The sequence below is a fragment of the Gloeophyllum trabeum genome, assembly GCF_000344685.1.
Source record: "Gloeophyllum trabeum ATCC 11539 unplaced genomic scaffold GLOTRscaffold_00015, whole genome shotgun sequence".
Lineage (NCBI taxonomy): Eukaryota > Fungi > Basidiomycota > Agaricomycetes > Gloeophyllales > Gloeophyllaceae > Gloeophyllum > Gloeophyllum trabeum.
Window position 1 is genome coordinate 166587 of NW_006920424.1, and position 13362 is coordinate 179948.

General features: G+C 50.8%; 4 protein-coding genes across 4 annotated transcripts; 3 read left to right on the top strand and 1 right to left on the bottom strand.

Moving 5' to 3' along the window:
- Positions 1 to 2960: 2960 nt before the first annotated feature.
- GLOTRDRAFT_65642 (uncharacterized protein) lies at positions 2961 to 5641 on the bottom strand. Its single transcript, XM_007871748.1, has 9 exons — positions 5454 to 5641; positions 5293 to 5406; positions 5198 to 5244; positions 4871 to 5140; positions 3987 to 4805; positions 3774 to 3935; positions 3565 to 3720; positions 3334 to 3509; positions 2961 to 3272 (listed from the first exon to the last, which is right to left on the bottom strand). The coding sequence occupies exons 1-9, from the start codon at positions 5566 to 5568 to the stop codon at positions 3068 to 3070; spliced, it is 2064 nt and encodes a 687-aa protein (XP_007869939.1). The 5' UTR covers positions 5569 to 5641; the 3' UTR covers positions 2961 to 3067.
- Positions 5642 to 5862: 221 nt separating this feature from the next.
- On the top strand, positions 5863 to 8231 carry GLOTRDRAFT_132835 (uncharacterized protein; the record flags this gene model as incomplete). The annotated part of the gene is made up of 6 exons (XM_007871749.1): positions 5863 to 6384; positions 6431 to 6751; positions 6808 to 7110; positions 7169 to 7270; positions 7330 to 8159; positions 8210 to 8231. The coding sequence occupies 6 exons, from the start codon at positions 5863 to 5865 to the stop codon at positions 8229 to 8231; spliced, it is 2100 nt and encodes a 699-aa protein (XP_007869940.1).
- A 378-nt stretch (positions 8232 to 8609) lies between these two features.
- Positions 8610 to 8807, top strand: GLOTRDRAFT_16421 (uncharacterized protein; the record flags this gene model as incomplete). The annotated part of the gene is made up of 1 exon (XM_007871663.1): positions 8610 to 8807. A coding segment is annotated over one exon (198 nt), but the record flags the coding sequence as incomplete, so codon positions are not given.
- A 1781-nt stretch (positions 8808 to 10588) lies between these two features.
- Positions 10589 to 12755, top strand: GLOTRDRAFT_132836 (uncharacterized protein; the record flags this gene model as incomplete). Its single annotated transcript, XM_007871750.1, has 4 exons — positions 10589 to 10638; positions 10691 to 10732; positions 10786 to 10848; positions 10907 to 12755. The coding sequence occupies 4 exons, from the start codon at positions 10589 to 10591 to the stop codon at positions 12753 to 12755; spliced, it is 2004 nt and encodes a 667-aa protein (XP_007869941.1).
- Positions 12756 to 13362: the final 607 nt, after the last annotated feature.

A 13362-nucleotide genomic window follows, 5' to 3' on the forward strand; every position in this document is an offset into this window, starting at 1 on the left:
TATCCTATTCGGATGGGCATCCGAGAAAGCGTAAGACAGACCCATAACAGCTCGCATGTTCGCGCAGTCTAGGAACACCCGTCTCGGTGACAAAAGCTCTGCGAACTGCAGTCAATCTCTGTGCCTTGTGTCTATACATGGGGAAGCCTGCCTACCAGATTGCATCCCTATCTTGTTCCTGCTACTGTTGACATGTCAATACCGCTTCTCGTCATCAACACGTATTCATGCAAGTGCTGCGCGAGCGCTCATCTATGACCGTGAGCGCCCCACCCTCTGATGCCGCCTGTGGATAATGAATAATCAGGTGTCGTCCACATTTCGTCGGAGAGGCATGGACGTTATTTAATGGAAAAGGCATGGACGATATCTAAAGGAAACAAATACCAGACAGTCCGAGCCAAAGTGTCGACCGTGTGGCGTAGTAGAGTTCGCGGCAGAATCACGGCAGAGTCCGGGAGGAGGGGTGACGAGTTGCAAAAAGTTTTTCGTGGGATAGAGTACGTACATGCCATGCGATTGTCTGGCTGCAGTCTCTGTCAGTCGATCCGTCGCGCACAGATGTGGCGGTTGTTCAGAATGTCGCAGAGATCCCTGAGCTAGTGAACCGAACAAGTAATGGAGTTGTCAACCGTCGAGCCGTGACGCGTGAGATCCAGATCGTCAGTCATGTAAACTTTTAGACTTCAGGCCTGAGGCCCTGCCGTCCGTTAAGCTCGCCAAAGGCACTGTGTGGCTACTCAAACAAGCGAGAGTGTTGCGCAGTATAAGAATTGCTGAGATGCGAACAATCTGTATTTATTGGCTGGGGAATTTATCAGAGACTCTGATTCGGCGCCTGACATCGTAATTTGAATCAGGATAGGACAGTGGCGAACGAAACGAAACGTGACACCCTGGGAAAAGGTCTTGGCACCCAGCATGCAAGATTCACGAGTGGAACAAAGGAAATGACAACCGTCCTCCGAGAGCACGGCACGGAAAGCACAAGCGGGACATAGTTAGAGAGGGATATTCGCCTCCGGCGCAGGGCAAGTGAGATAACAAGGATCAAACAAGTCCGATACCCACAGTTCGAAGTGGGAAGGCTGATAGCTCTAACAGTAGTACAGGTGCTGCACACATAGCGGGGCGTAATGAATGCGATGAATGCGATGGAAGTTGAGGGCACTCCTGGCCGAGACAAGCGGACAAGGGGATCCCGGCGTCACTGTGGCGGGTAAAGACAGACGACAGAATTTTTGAAGCCGATGGGGAGAAGCAACTAGGTTGTGGAGCCAGGCTCGGGCAGCACAGTAGGCAGAAAGCTACCGGTTTGCGAAATGCTACGGAAACGGGGAAAGTGATAGACGCACATAAGCGAACAGGCTCGATCAGCTCTGGTGTGACAGGGGCTGGTAAATCCGTCTGAGGTTCGTTGACGCAGTAGAGTGCTGACCGCCATTCTCGAGTTATGATACCGAGGCGATTGCTGAAAATTAAACCTTCACGGTAGTCCAGATCGGTCGAGAACGAGGACACCATGCAGTCCGGCTGTCTACGATCGTCGGCGCCAGCAGATCCGCCCAAAGAAGTAGCACGAAATACCAAGGTCGGCAGCGACTGTCCAAGGTACTATATCATGGTAAGATTCTTAGGCACGCAATCAATACGTCCGTCGGGATGATAGCTTGATGGACTTCTCTAGTCTCCGAGTGCAGCCGTCTGGGAGGTAATATCAAACCGACATGCTGTGAGACCCTGTACGCCCCGAAGCCGTTCTATCACCAATTGTGGCGACAGAACTGAAGCTCCAGGCACCGGAGAGTAGCAGACTGTGATACGGCGCCGATTGAAGTAATTGTTGCTGCAAGATACGCTTGGGCCGGACGGAACAAATCGATCCGAGGTTGGGGTGATCAATTATGAACAGGTGAATATTGCTGGGCATTTACGGTCTTGCGCGATGGCGTAAAACCAAGGTCGCCAAATGCGCAGTGTCAGCGCTACATATCGCAGAGGACATAGTCGCACCTTTGAGAACCAACTCGCACGGGAAATACTACGGAGCGACTTGCATGATAGTATCGCGGTCTTCCGTACCTGCCGGTATTCTTACCTTGCAAGTCAAGTCTAAGTATACCTGACAGTTTCTCTTAATCGCACAAGGTAGCAGTAAAAAGGAAATGCATCTACCTTCCCCGGAGCCGCTCTGAACGCGATACGTGCCGCTATAGCTTCGTGAGCGTCAAACATGCCGAATTCAGCGGCAGACCCTCTTGTCCGAGAGATCTTGACAGTTCAGAGCATATCCGAGCGCATCATTGACCCAGCGTACCTGCCGTATGTCGCCGTCACAGAAAAGCAAGTCGAACTTCCATGAAGGTGTGATCGCGGTGGACGATGGACACGGGATTCGGCCAAGAACGCTCATGTCTCTTATCAGAGCGCCCCATGAAGATTCGCCAGAATTGTCAATAATCAGGTTAGGCTGCTGCCATTCACGAGCATGAGCTACAAAGTACGAGACACGCGTACTGCAGCCTTGCTGCAGCCGTAAGTGAACGTCTGGACGGGCAAGCCCTGGCGAAATCGCCCCGGGGGAGGGGGGGGATCGGGTCTTCCCGGTGCTAGCGGAAACCGAATCCGATTGGTCGTTGTTGAGGCCCTCAAGCTGTTACGTCTCACTCCCTGGGCCCTCAGGTCCATGCCTTCCAATGCTATAGCTGAGCGCTCACATCAGGAAAATGTCATCAACCTACTTAGACCTCATAAGGTCACATAGCAGGTATAGCATTTTAGGCTAACCCCAACTTTTTAGGTTACCATAGACAGGTGCAGTAATATGTCCCCATGATAGGTCACATAGTTGAACAGGCACTTATATAGGAGCATAGATCTGTAGGTCTGTAGGTTAGATAGGGCACATAGACCTATATAACTATATATTAGGCAAACAGAAGAATGCAACAACACCTACAGTACTACTGCTGTTGTAGATCCACAACATCACACAAATCACAATTATGACATCAAATAACAACTTGATTAACATCAAGGACAGCACAACTGAAATCAGTATCTAATGTCACTGACCACCCTCTACCACACCATCATTCTCAACCCCACCCTCTTCAACTTCCATATCAGCACCACATTCGTCACCCACACCATCATCCTCGACATCACCTCCACGGCGAGACATCCAATCTTGAATTGCCTTCATAACATCATCATCTACCAATGACGGACCATGCACATCCGAGGCATGCATTGGTGCGCGAGCTTTGGCCCTGGTTTGAGATAAACAGCATAAGTCAAGGTAATCAACTCAAAAATAACATGCATACTCACCACGCATGCTGCAAGAGCTCAGCCCGAAGTGTTGGCAGTATCTTGGCTTGCCTCGTCTTCTGCTGGAAGTTCTCGAGTTCCTCAAGGTTCTTCTCATACTTCTCCTTGTATGTCCCCTCGGTGAACCGAATCTCTTGATGTTCACCGGTGCGCCACTCATCAAGGACATTCTCGATCTAAACCCAATTAGCACCTCCTAGTCAGTAGTAACAAGAGCCTGGGATTACTTACCGCAGTCATGACGAGAGCAAGAGTTGGCAGGGGGATCCGACGTCCAAAATACTCACCATACTTTACCCCTTCGTCCTTCGGGTTCTGGAACCAAACAGCATTGATTATACTTTGAAGGACCGGGTGCTCATAGATCTGGAGACGTTCCTTAGGGTACTGAAACAAAAAGCATCAGTCAAAACATAGACAGATGGAACACACATTCCTACCCTGTAAACGAATCCAACTCGAGTCAGAAGACTCGCAACCCAGTCTCGATTCTTGATCATATCCTTCTGGTCAGCGGGAGCCTGTAGCTCATATGCTGACTCAACGAGCGGGCGGGTCTTGGTCTTGATTTCGCCTCGGAGTTGCGAGCCACGGGCAGTGATCTGTTGGATGTTCAAGTGAGTGAGAACATTAGATGAGATATTGAAACATACCATGCCAATGATCTCTTCTTCGACGGGAATATCCACTCCCTTATTCTGGCATGCCTTCACCCATGCAGCCTTCGCCCACTGTTCCTGAGTTGTGTCAGCCGGGTAGGGATCTTCAGTCGAAAGGCGGGTCCGGTAGTGCCCAATCGCATCCTTGAGAACAGAACGAACAAGAGATTTGAAGTCTTGCATGCGTAACCGCCCACGCGTGCCGCTCCCTTGAACGCGGCGCCGCTTTGTGACGTGACTTGCATCACGGGTGGTCAGAGGGGACCGAGAACGCCGACGTCTTGAAGTGGGCGAGTTCGGGCGTTGATGGGGTGATTTAGATGAATGTCTTCGACCTTGTCCAGCGGATGCAGCGACAGGTGAGCGAGAGCGAGAACGGCGGCGAATAGCAACAGGCGAATAGAATAGCAGATGGCGACGAGAAGCATCAGGCGAGTGAGAACGAGAATGGCGACGAGCAGCAGTTGGCGAGCGGGAGACAGAGCGATGACAAGTAGCAAGAGGTGAGCGACAGACAGAGCGGTGAACAGCAGCCGGCGAACGTGAGACGGAGCGGCGACGAATAGCAGCTGGCGAACGTGGTACCGAACGGCGATGACTCGGGGTACCAGGGGGCGAGTGAATGACTGAGCTGTGGCGAACCGAGGCGGGAGTACGAGACGCAAGTTCCGAGTCATCGTCATCCGTTGGACCTTGTACGTCCTCGTCGCAAGGCGATGAGGCAGGACCGTCATCCGGTTCGAAGTTGTGTGCGGGCGGCACCTGCGAAGGCGGCACGACAGATGTACGTTTCTTCAGGGATTTACGTTTTGCCTGTGAAATTTGCGAGACCAATTGTTGTAGTTGTACTGTGTATACATATGAAGTCATGAACTCACCTCCTCTCCGAGACCCTGCTCTGCACGGCGTACAAGTCGACGTTCTCCATGACTACCACGAAATGAGACTGATTTGACCGAAGGGATTTTGGCACTCGGGTCAAAGCTGTGTTGCGACTGCGATTGTGAGCGCATTACGGCGTGCCTATGCCCTTGCGAAAGCGAACCGGCGACTTCGTTCTCGGAGTCCATCGTGACGGGCCTGCGACTATGGGAGAGCCTAGCAGCCTTGGCGCGTTGCTCAACCGGAGAAGTTGATTTGACCGAGAACTAAGGAAAAGCAAGTGCATGGTCAGTAACAATCAATCAATGTTTGATGACACGTACCGTGCCTGGGAGGCCTTGAATGTCATCATCATCCTCGGACTCTGGGGCTACCGCTATTAAGCAGCATGCTTCGCAATTGAGTGGACAGAACTCACGTAGGTCTCCAAGGTCCCGAAAGTCGTTTGCTTCCTCTTGAGCCTGGCGCTGACGCAACAGTGACCGACGAGCGCGGTCTTGTGATTGTTTCGCCTTCTGTTTTTCGCTCGAGACTGCTTATAGTCAGTGTCAGGTCTGTCCGGCAATAGAGCGGACTTACCCATGTTCTGATACTTGTCCGTGGGCCGCCGTTCTCGAGTCCCAGGCCGACTTGCATTGAGCAGGTTGACAGCCTGACCAAGATTCGGCCGTGATTTTGTAGCACGACCTGGCATTGAAGTCGTGGAATCAGCTGTCAAAGTTCAGAGAGGTCAACAGGAGAGAGCGAGACAAAGCAGTAGACAAGTGTGAACGCGCGCAAAACGTACGAGGCTGTAACGCGGTGTCGGAGTTGGGTCACGAACATTCGAGAACACGGAGTCTTTGGCATACGTTCATCGCATTGTCGACACTGTTGCGTGCAGACCATCTGCATTACCGTTGCTGCTTCATTCTGTTCTGCTTGTGCCGGCACCATGCCTTCATGTGGCTTCTGTGGGAGATGGGTGCCAACACCCTCGGGACTCAAAATGCATATCAAACGTGTATCTTCATGCTACCAGCAGTGGCGAGAACGGTTACAGCGCTACAACATCTCTGTATCTGACTCTGACGGGTCTGACTCCGATCTTGACGAGAGCTCATCTGACCGAGAGCACAGTCATCGAGAGGCTGCTGCTGCTGCTGCTCCCGTCTTCAATGTGCCAGATCTCGCGCCTCACGACAACTTCCAGGACACCACTCCCTCCGCTCCCTCCCCATCCGACTCCCCTTCTGAGCTACATCGCGCTGCCACAGTTACTTTGGAAGACATCGATGATGATGAACTCACTGACCGGATGCGACAGAGGTTCGTCGAGTCATTTCCTGGTGATGCAGGAACCCCAATACGACCGGGTATGACCTCATTTGATGAGATACGTGCGAGGCAGAGGACCGGTGATGTCGGGGCTTGGGGTCCATTTGAGGATGAGGACGATTGGATGTTAGCTCGATGGCTAGTGCGGAATGTAGGACAGAGGCAGGCTGACGAGCTGCTGAAGCTCGGGATGGTGCGTTCTCTCATCAAGGTCCAGCCATTTGCTAATTTGTGTGTAGATATCAAAGCGCGCATGTCCGTCATATAAGAACAAGCGTGCCCTGCTTCAGAAAATCGATGCTATTCCAACGAAAGGTTCCAAGTGGCACCGTGATGTAGTGACGGTGGGCGGTGATAAATTTGATGAGAAGGGACAAGTTATGACTGAAGACCTTGAGCTCTGGCGCCGGGACCCTGTGGAGTGTATACGGGAGCTGTTTGAGAATCCTGCTTTCCGTGACAAGCTGTCATATGTTCCCGAGCATGTGTACCGTGATGAAGCTGGGAATATTAGAATTTATGATGAGATGTGGACTGCAGATTGGTGGTGGGATATCCAAGTAAAATATATTCAAATCATTCCCTCTACTTTTACTCATGAATCTTGTACATCTAGGAGCGATTACCAAAGGGTGCTACTGTTGCCCCTGTCATTCTTTCCTCCGACAAGACCAAACTCTCGCAGTTCCGGGGTGATAAGGCAGCATGGCCTGTCTACCTCACTATCGGGAATATTGAAAAATCTGTTCGCCGACAACCATCTTCACATGCCATGGTCCTGATTGGCTACCTCCCTGTCAGCAAGCTTGACTGTTTCACAGAGAAAACTCGGGCATTGGCAGGCTACCGTCTCTTCCACTTCTGCATGCGTAGAATCCTTGAACCTTTGATTCAGGCTGGTAAAGATGGAGTAGAGATGGTCTGCCCTGATGGATGGGTCCGTAAGGTCTTTCCTATCCTTGCTGCTTATGTGGCAGACCATCCAGAGCGATGTCTTGTTGCCTGCTGCAAGGAGAATCGTTGCCCCCAGTGCCGAGTTCAATGGGAAGATTCTGGTGATCTTGTTGACAGCCTTTACCGTGATCCTGAGCGGACAGCAAGGATTCTGAAGCACCATGCAAGTGGCTGACGTGTGCAGGCCTTCAAGGAGGAAGGGCTTCGTGCTGTAGATCAGCCCTTCTGGGTGGATTTGCCTCACTCTGATATATTCACTTCCCTCACTCCTGATCTTCTTCACCAGTTACACAAAGGGCTCTTCAAGGATCATCTGGTTGATTGGTGCTTTGATGTCTCCAAGGACAGTGATATTGATGACCGTTTCAAGTGCATTCCTGGTTATCCTGGGCTACGTCACTTCAAAAATGGCATATCCCTAGTGTCACAATGGACTGGAACCGAGTTCAAGGAGATGGAGAGGGTTTTTATTGGCTTACTTGCTGGTGCAATCAATCCTGTGGCTGCTAAGACTGCTCGGGCAGTGCTGGATTTCATCTATTTTGCACAATTTCACACCCATACTTCCGACACCCTTGATGCCCTGCAGGCAGCTCTACGGGAATTCCACGAGAACAAAGATGTATTCGTCACCCTCAAAGCCAGGGAGCATTTCAACCTTCCAAAGCTACATGCAATGAAGCATTACCTTGATTCCATCCGGTCCCGTGGTTCTCCTGATGGGTTCAATACGGAACTCCCTGAAAGGCTGCACATTGACTATGCTAAGGATGCCTATCGCGCAAGTAATAAACGTGACTATGTTCAGCAGATGACCAAGTGGCTTGAGCGTCAGGAGTCTACTGAGCTGTTTACAGCATATCTTGACTGGGCTGGCATTACATCAAGCTCTTCTGATGCAGAGTCAGATGAAGATGATGGTGATGAGAGTGATGATGAACTGCTGGATGATCCTGAAGAGCCAGGCACATCAGACCGCTTGTGGTTGTCTTGCAAACCTGCCCATCCTTCAATGTCAGTGCAGGATATTGTTGTCAAGCATCAAGCCCCAGATTTTCTACCAGCCTTGGCAACATATCTTCGTGATACATGTCCATCACAGTTCAGCAACCACCTGATTATTCCAAATGAATATGATCGCTTTGATGTCTACAACCAAGTCAAGATTCGTCTCCCTGATGTTCCTATCTTGGAACCAAAATGTCGCATGGACCGTATCAGGGCAACACCAGCAGGACCCAGCCGGCCTGGCAGAAACCAAACACCAGCACATTTTGATACTGTCCTTGTTAAGGCCAAGGGAAGAAATGAACATGTTAAAGGGTCAGTACTAGAAGGTGAGTGTTGTGTGATCATTTCCAAGCATAGTTTCAATACTCTTTTGCAGCCCTTCAAGTTGCACAGGTGCGTGTGATATTCTCACTTCCCCCATATCTTTGCCTGCAACCTGGGAGCCCACGGCACCTGGCCTATATTGAATGGTTCACTCCCTTCCGGTCTTATGATGAAAACCTCAAGCTATATTCAGTTTCACGCAGCACTCGCAACCAGCATCGCCATGCTGAGGTTATTCCATTAGAACACATTTTCAGAGGTTGTCATCTAATACCAAGATTTGGAACTTCAGTAGATAAGGAGTGGACCACTGACAATGTCTTGGAGAAGTGCAAAACCTTCTATCTGAACAGCTCTATTGATTTCACCATGTTTTACTCATTACGATGTCTTGATCTTGTTTGTTAGATAATAACATATTATAGTCTGGGATCCAGTCAGGCTCTACTATCAATTCAACATATCTGGACCACTTATATCTCAGCTACATCAAGATACATATTACCCCAGATGCCTATAATGCCTATGTATGCCTAGTAAGTTGGCACCTTGGGTACCTAGTCTTCCTGACTTATATCCAAAGGGGCCCAAATATATAATTTTGACATTTTCGTGATGCACCCCTTGTAGTTGATTTCAGAGATTGCAACGCTGATCCTGCGTGTTGCGTTCATTTCATGAGCTGTATCGACGAAAAGGGACTCGGATTCGAAGATGGATACACCAAGGCGAAGTTCGTGTTGTGATAGCAATATCGTCCATGCCTTTCGTCTCTACGACTATAAATATACAACGGTTCCATGCTCAACAAGATGCGACGTCCGGGGCTACATTCAATATCAAGGCCGTGTTCACATGGGCGACATTCGAGGCAACATATTTTACATTGTCAAGTAGCAGGGAAGGTTGCGTGCATTTGTTCTTCTCCAAATGCCGGTGCACAGACAAGGTACATAAATAGTAGATCCTCTCGCTTACTAAGTCCTTATGTCCTATTCCAAAGAGCTCTCTCACTGGGAAGCTACATCCATGTCTACGGGCGGTCTCTCAGTTTCCCGAAATTCCATGACTTCATTCATGAAAACCATTGCAGGATAGGTATGTTATTTAACTTCTTCCCTTTTCCGATTCCTACACATCCAAGCGCTAGTCATGGATAACGCTTAATATCAAGCGTGTTCACAACGAAACAGTAGTGAAACGTGCAGCCAATACTGCCTGGGCGACTCCAGTAGAAACCATGATGACTGGGGCCAGCGGCAGTCAAGTTATCAGTCTATCCTTTTGCAGGAGAGCGGATTGTTATTGGTTCTTGCTAACATCGGAACCTGTTCTGGAGCTTTACTGAACTAGTTAATGGTTTCGACCTTACAGATTCGAGACGACCTTTTGCGGACCGGGTTTGGGTATACGGTCAGCCCCCCATTTATTGTCTGTTCGACTGGCGACGGAAACTGGGAGTCGTCTCACCGTCTGCTATGCGCGATCTGGGATACAGAGCCACGGAAAGATGATCAAGTTGTCGCCGCTAGTCCCTCCAAAATGTAAGGGAAAACAAGCAGATGCGCCATATGGCGGGTCAGGACATATTGTGATCCATCAAGACGAACATCAGCTTCTTCGATACCGTCCAGGAGTGCGAACAGGAGATGCAAGATCAGTGCTCAGCAGGAAAGGAGTGCTAACAGGAAAACAGTGGCTCAAGTAGCGTTCAGACGCTTTGCTAGTTTCCGTGCTGGTATGCCGAATTCTGAGTACTGTGCCTTGCTATGTATACTTGGTATGTAGATCAGCACACTGTAGTATAAATCGCTGACTCGTCTTTCAGTATTCATGAAATACGCATTCCCGCCAGTGGTCGTTTTCCTGCATGCGCCCGGTTCTCTCAGGCCTTTATGCTGCCGCGAGGTGTGGCGGTGACGCTTTGGTACGCTTTAACTCGTGCCACGTTTTCTTTGTGGCATTATTTGTCACAGTTTTCGCGGGTGTATAAAGGTGCGGGACGCAATGCGTTGTGGCCCAACTCGCCTTTCTCCACAACCCACATCTTCCACTAACACATACCTCTGATATATCGCCTAGTATCTTCTTGTCCTCCCTCATCGACAATGTCTTCGAATAATACGAACGGATACTTCGGTCCTGTATACACGAGTCCGTAAGTAATCCTTTTCTGAATCGTTGTGGCAGACGTCCGACGCGCCCCTTAGGTCTAAGCTGCCCCATCCCCCTATTGCGGCCTTCAAGCGCAGGTTTGTCTTTTGTTCGTCATTCCGGTGAACTCTTGCTGACATGACCACAACAGGAGAATAGAGGGTGCGAGCGTCGCTGCCGACGCCGTCACCGGGGCTGCTGTCTGGGCTGGATAGTAAGCGCCACAGTCTGTGGCAAGCTGTTGCCGCATTGAGCTGACGTCTTTCATACAGTATCCACGACCAGAACCGACCGCCGACGCCGCATTGGCAGAGTGCCAATTCTTTATATCCTCAGGTGCCAAACATGCAGCGACACCTTCCGCGAGCTGTTGAACATTCGCCATCGCCGTATCAATTAGGCCTCTTCCCGACGCCCATGTACGAACCGAACTATGAGAGTTCTAGCGCAGAAGGTCTCATGCCACAGTTCTATGGATCGGCCAACCTGGCGGGCGAGCGTCAACAGCGGATACATCCTGTGGCTGGGAGCCAAGCTTTATCTGCACGTCCCACTCGACCTCTGCCGAATTCCACAGTCAAGGAGAACTCCATGGCGCCTCATTCTTTAGGCGCTGGCAACCATATGCTCTGGCCCACTTCGTCAGCACTTGCGGCCACCGCGTCTAAGATCTCTGGCAAGCGTAAGACTGTCAACTACACGTCTCACTTCTCGGACCTCGAGTTGATGAATGGAGTCCGACGCCCCACCCATTATTCCTATGGCCGCTATCCTGCCTTGGCGGTCCAAGTGGACAGCTATACCTCGATGGCGGGGCTGCCCAACCTCCCGGCGGCAGCGCCCCCAGCTTCAACTCATGACTTATCGTCTGAGCGGCCAAGTCCTGCAACGGAAGATGGAGGGTTTGTCCAGCAGACGATTGCCACTAATCCTCAACCCCTTTCGCCACCTGAGGGACTCCCTATTGGTGCATGGATTCCCGTTTCCGAGGATTCCTCTTACTTGCCGTCGGGTTCTGGGGCCCCGACAACGGCCGATGCTAGAGGTCGATCGCCCGAAGACTACACAACCCCGTCAGGCACTTCCAGTGCGCACGACGAGAGGCTTGCTGAACGTGGGCATCTGGAGAGAGAAGACGAGTCCCCCGCGACTCTAGTTGTACCTGATGCTCGGAGTATCTCCAAGGCCTCAGGCAAACGCAAAGCTTCCGAGCACGAACAGGAGCTTTCCCAGACCGTGGACGATCCGCTCCAGTTCTTAGACGAGACCCAAGATTACGATTTCGAAGGCCTGGCGGCAGTCTACTGGGCTGGAATATTTCCTGATTACGCTGATCTGACATGGTCAAACGAAAGCGGATTCAATGGAGTGCCTGCCCTGCACACACCTCCTGCACCTCCGCCCGAGCTGGTAGCCTCAGAGCATGCTTCTATCACGGTGCAGGCTCCCTCTCTGGATGAATCCGCACCCTTTCCGCCATCGTCTGTTGTCAACGAGGCTGAAGACTCGCAACCTCCTGTGACTCATGTTGGAAACCGTGCACTCGAAGGGCTCCCCTCTTCCTCCCTGGCTTCCACCCGCCTTGATGGTGCAGACTTGGGCAGTGCGTCATCTAGGTCCGCGCCCACTGGCAGCTCCTCGGAAGGCTCATCGGCGGCTGCACCAGAGGGAGAAACCCAGTCAAACCAGTCCTCCAGTGCCACAGCAGATGCTTTGTATGAATGCGGTTTGGACGGATGTACCAAGATGCTGGATGGGAAGGCGCTGACGCTGAAGCGACATCTCTCCGTTCATTATTCCAGAGTCAATTCCGAGGGGGAGAAAGAAACACCGTCACAGAAGGAGCGCGTGCTGTGCAAGTATCCCAGATGCACCCGTGATGAACCGTTACAGTTTGGCAATCTGGTTAAGCATGTCCGACATACCCACTGGAAGGTCGGTCAGACGACATGTGACAAATGCTGGGGCACATACGAGCGTCGGAGCGCGTATGAACCTGAGCGTCATTGGAGGGTATGTCCAGCCAATCCTGCAAACACAAAGGATGAGGCACCTCCTGTGTCTCGCCCCTCCACGAAGAGCAAGAGAGCGAAGAGACATGTAGCTTGTCAGGTACAATAGCTTCTCTTGTTTATATTCATTATACTGTATATTGTAATACTTATGCCAGCCTGTTGCCTCTTAGTGTGTTGTATCTATTCTGCGTCTCTTAGTGTGTTGTATCTATTCTGCGTCCATGTCAGGCTCCTAGAACCATCCGTCTCGCGTCCTCGATCCTCTCTGCTAGGGCGTGTGTGAAGATGTTATCTAATATGGCTTATATAATGTAATTTATTTATAGCTGTGTTTCCTGATTAAGCCGAACGGTGAGGATGAGGACGCTATGAGACGGCTGGCCCAACTCGTCGTCCGAGGTTTCACCGGAATTATGTAAGGTAGCTAAGCGACTAACGACGCGTCGGTTTACTGTTGGTTTATTGACGTTCGTCGACTGCCCGATTCGGATTGAGGCTTGCTCTATGTCCTCTGCTCATCCGCGCATTGACGGCGTCGTGGACTTAAAGATGTCCATATCAGAGTATGCTATATCTGTATTATTGATGACATGCACGTTCACCAACTGCACTGGGAACATCCCAATTCAACAAACAAAACAATGAATGACTATTTACCACAACAGTCTAGATAGGGCAAGCTGCTCTGGTCTCTCTCTTTCTCTTTGCATACT

What these genes read in the sequence shown, in the direction of transcription:
- GLOTRDRAFT_65642 (XM_007871748.1), bottom strand. Translation starts at nt 5,568, where the DNA reads ATGCCAGGTCGTGCTACAAAATCACGGCCGAATCTTGGTCAGGCTGTC. An exon ending in GGACAAGTATCAGAACATGG is followed by an intron (nt 5,407 to 5,453) that starts GTAAGTCCGCTC and finishes GACTATAAGCAG; the next exon opens with TCTCGAGCGAAAAACAGAAG. An exon ending in AAGAAGAGATCATTGGCATG is followed by an intron (nt 3,936 to 3,986) that starts GTATGTTTCAAT and finishes AACATCCAACAG; the next exon opens with ATCACTGCCCGTGGCTCGCA.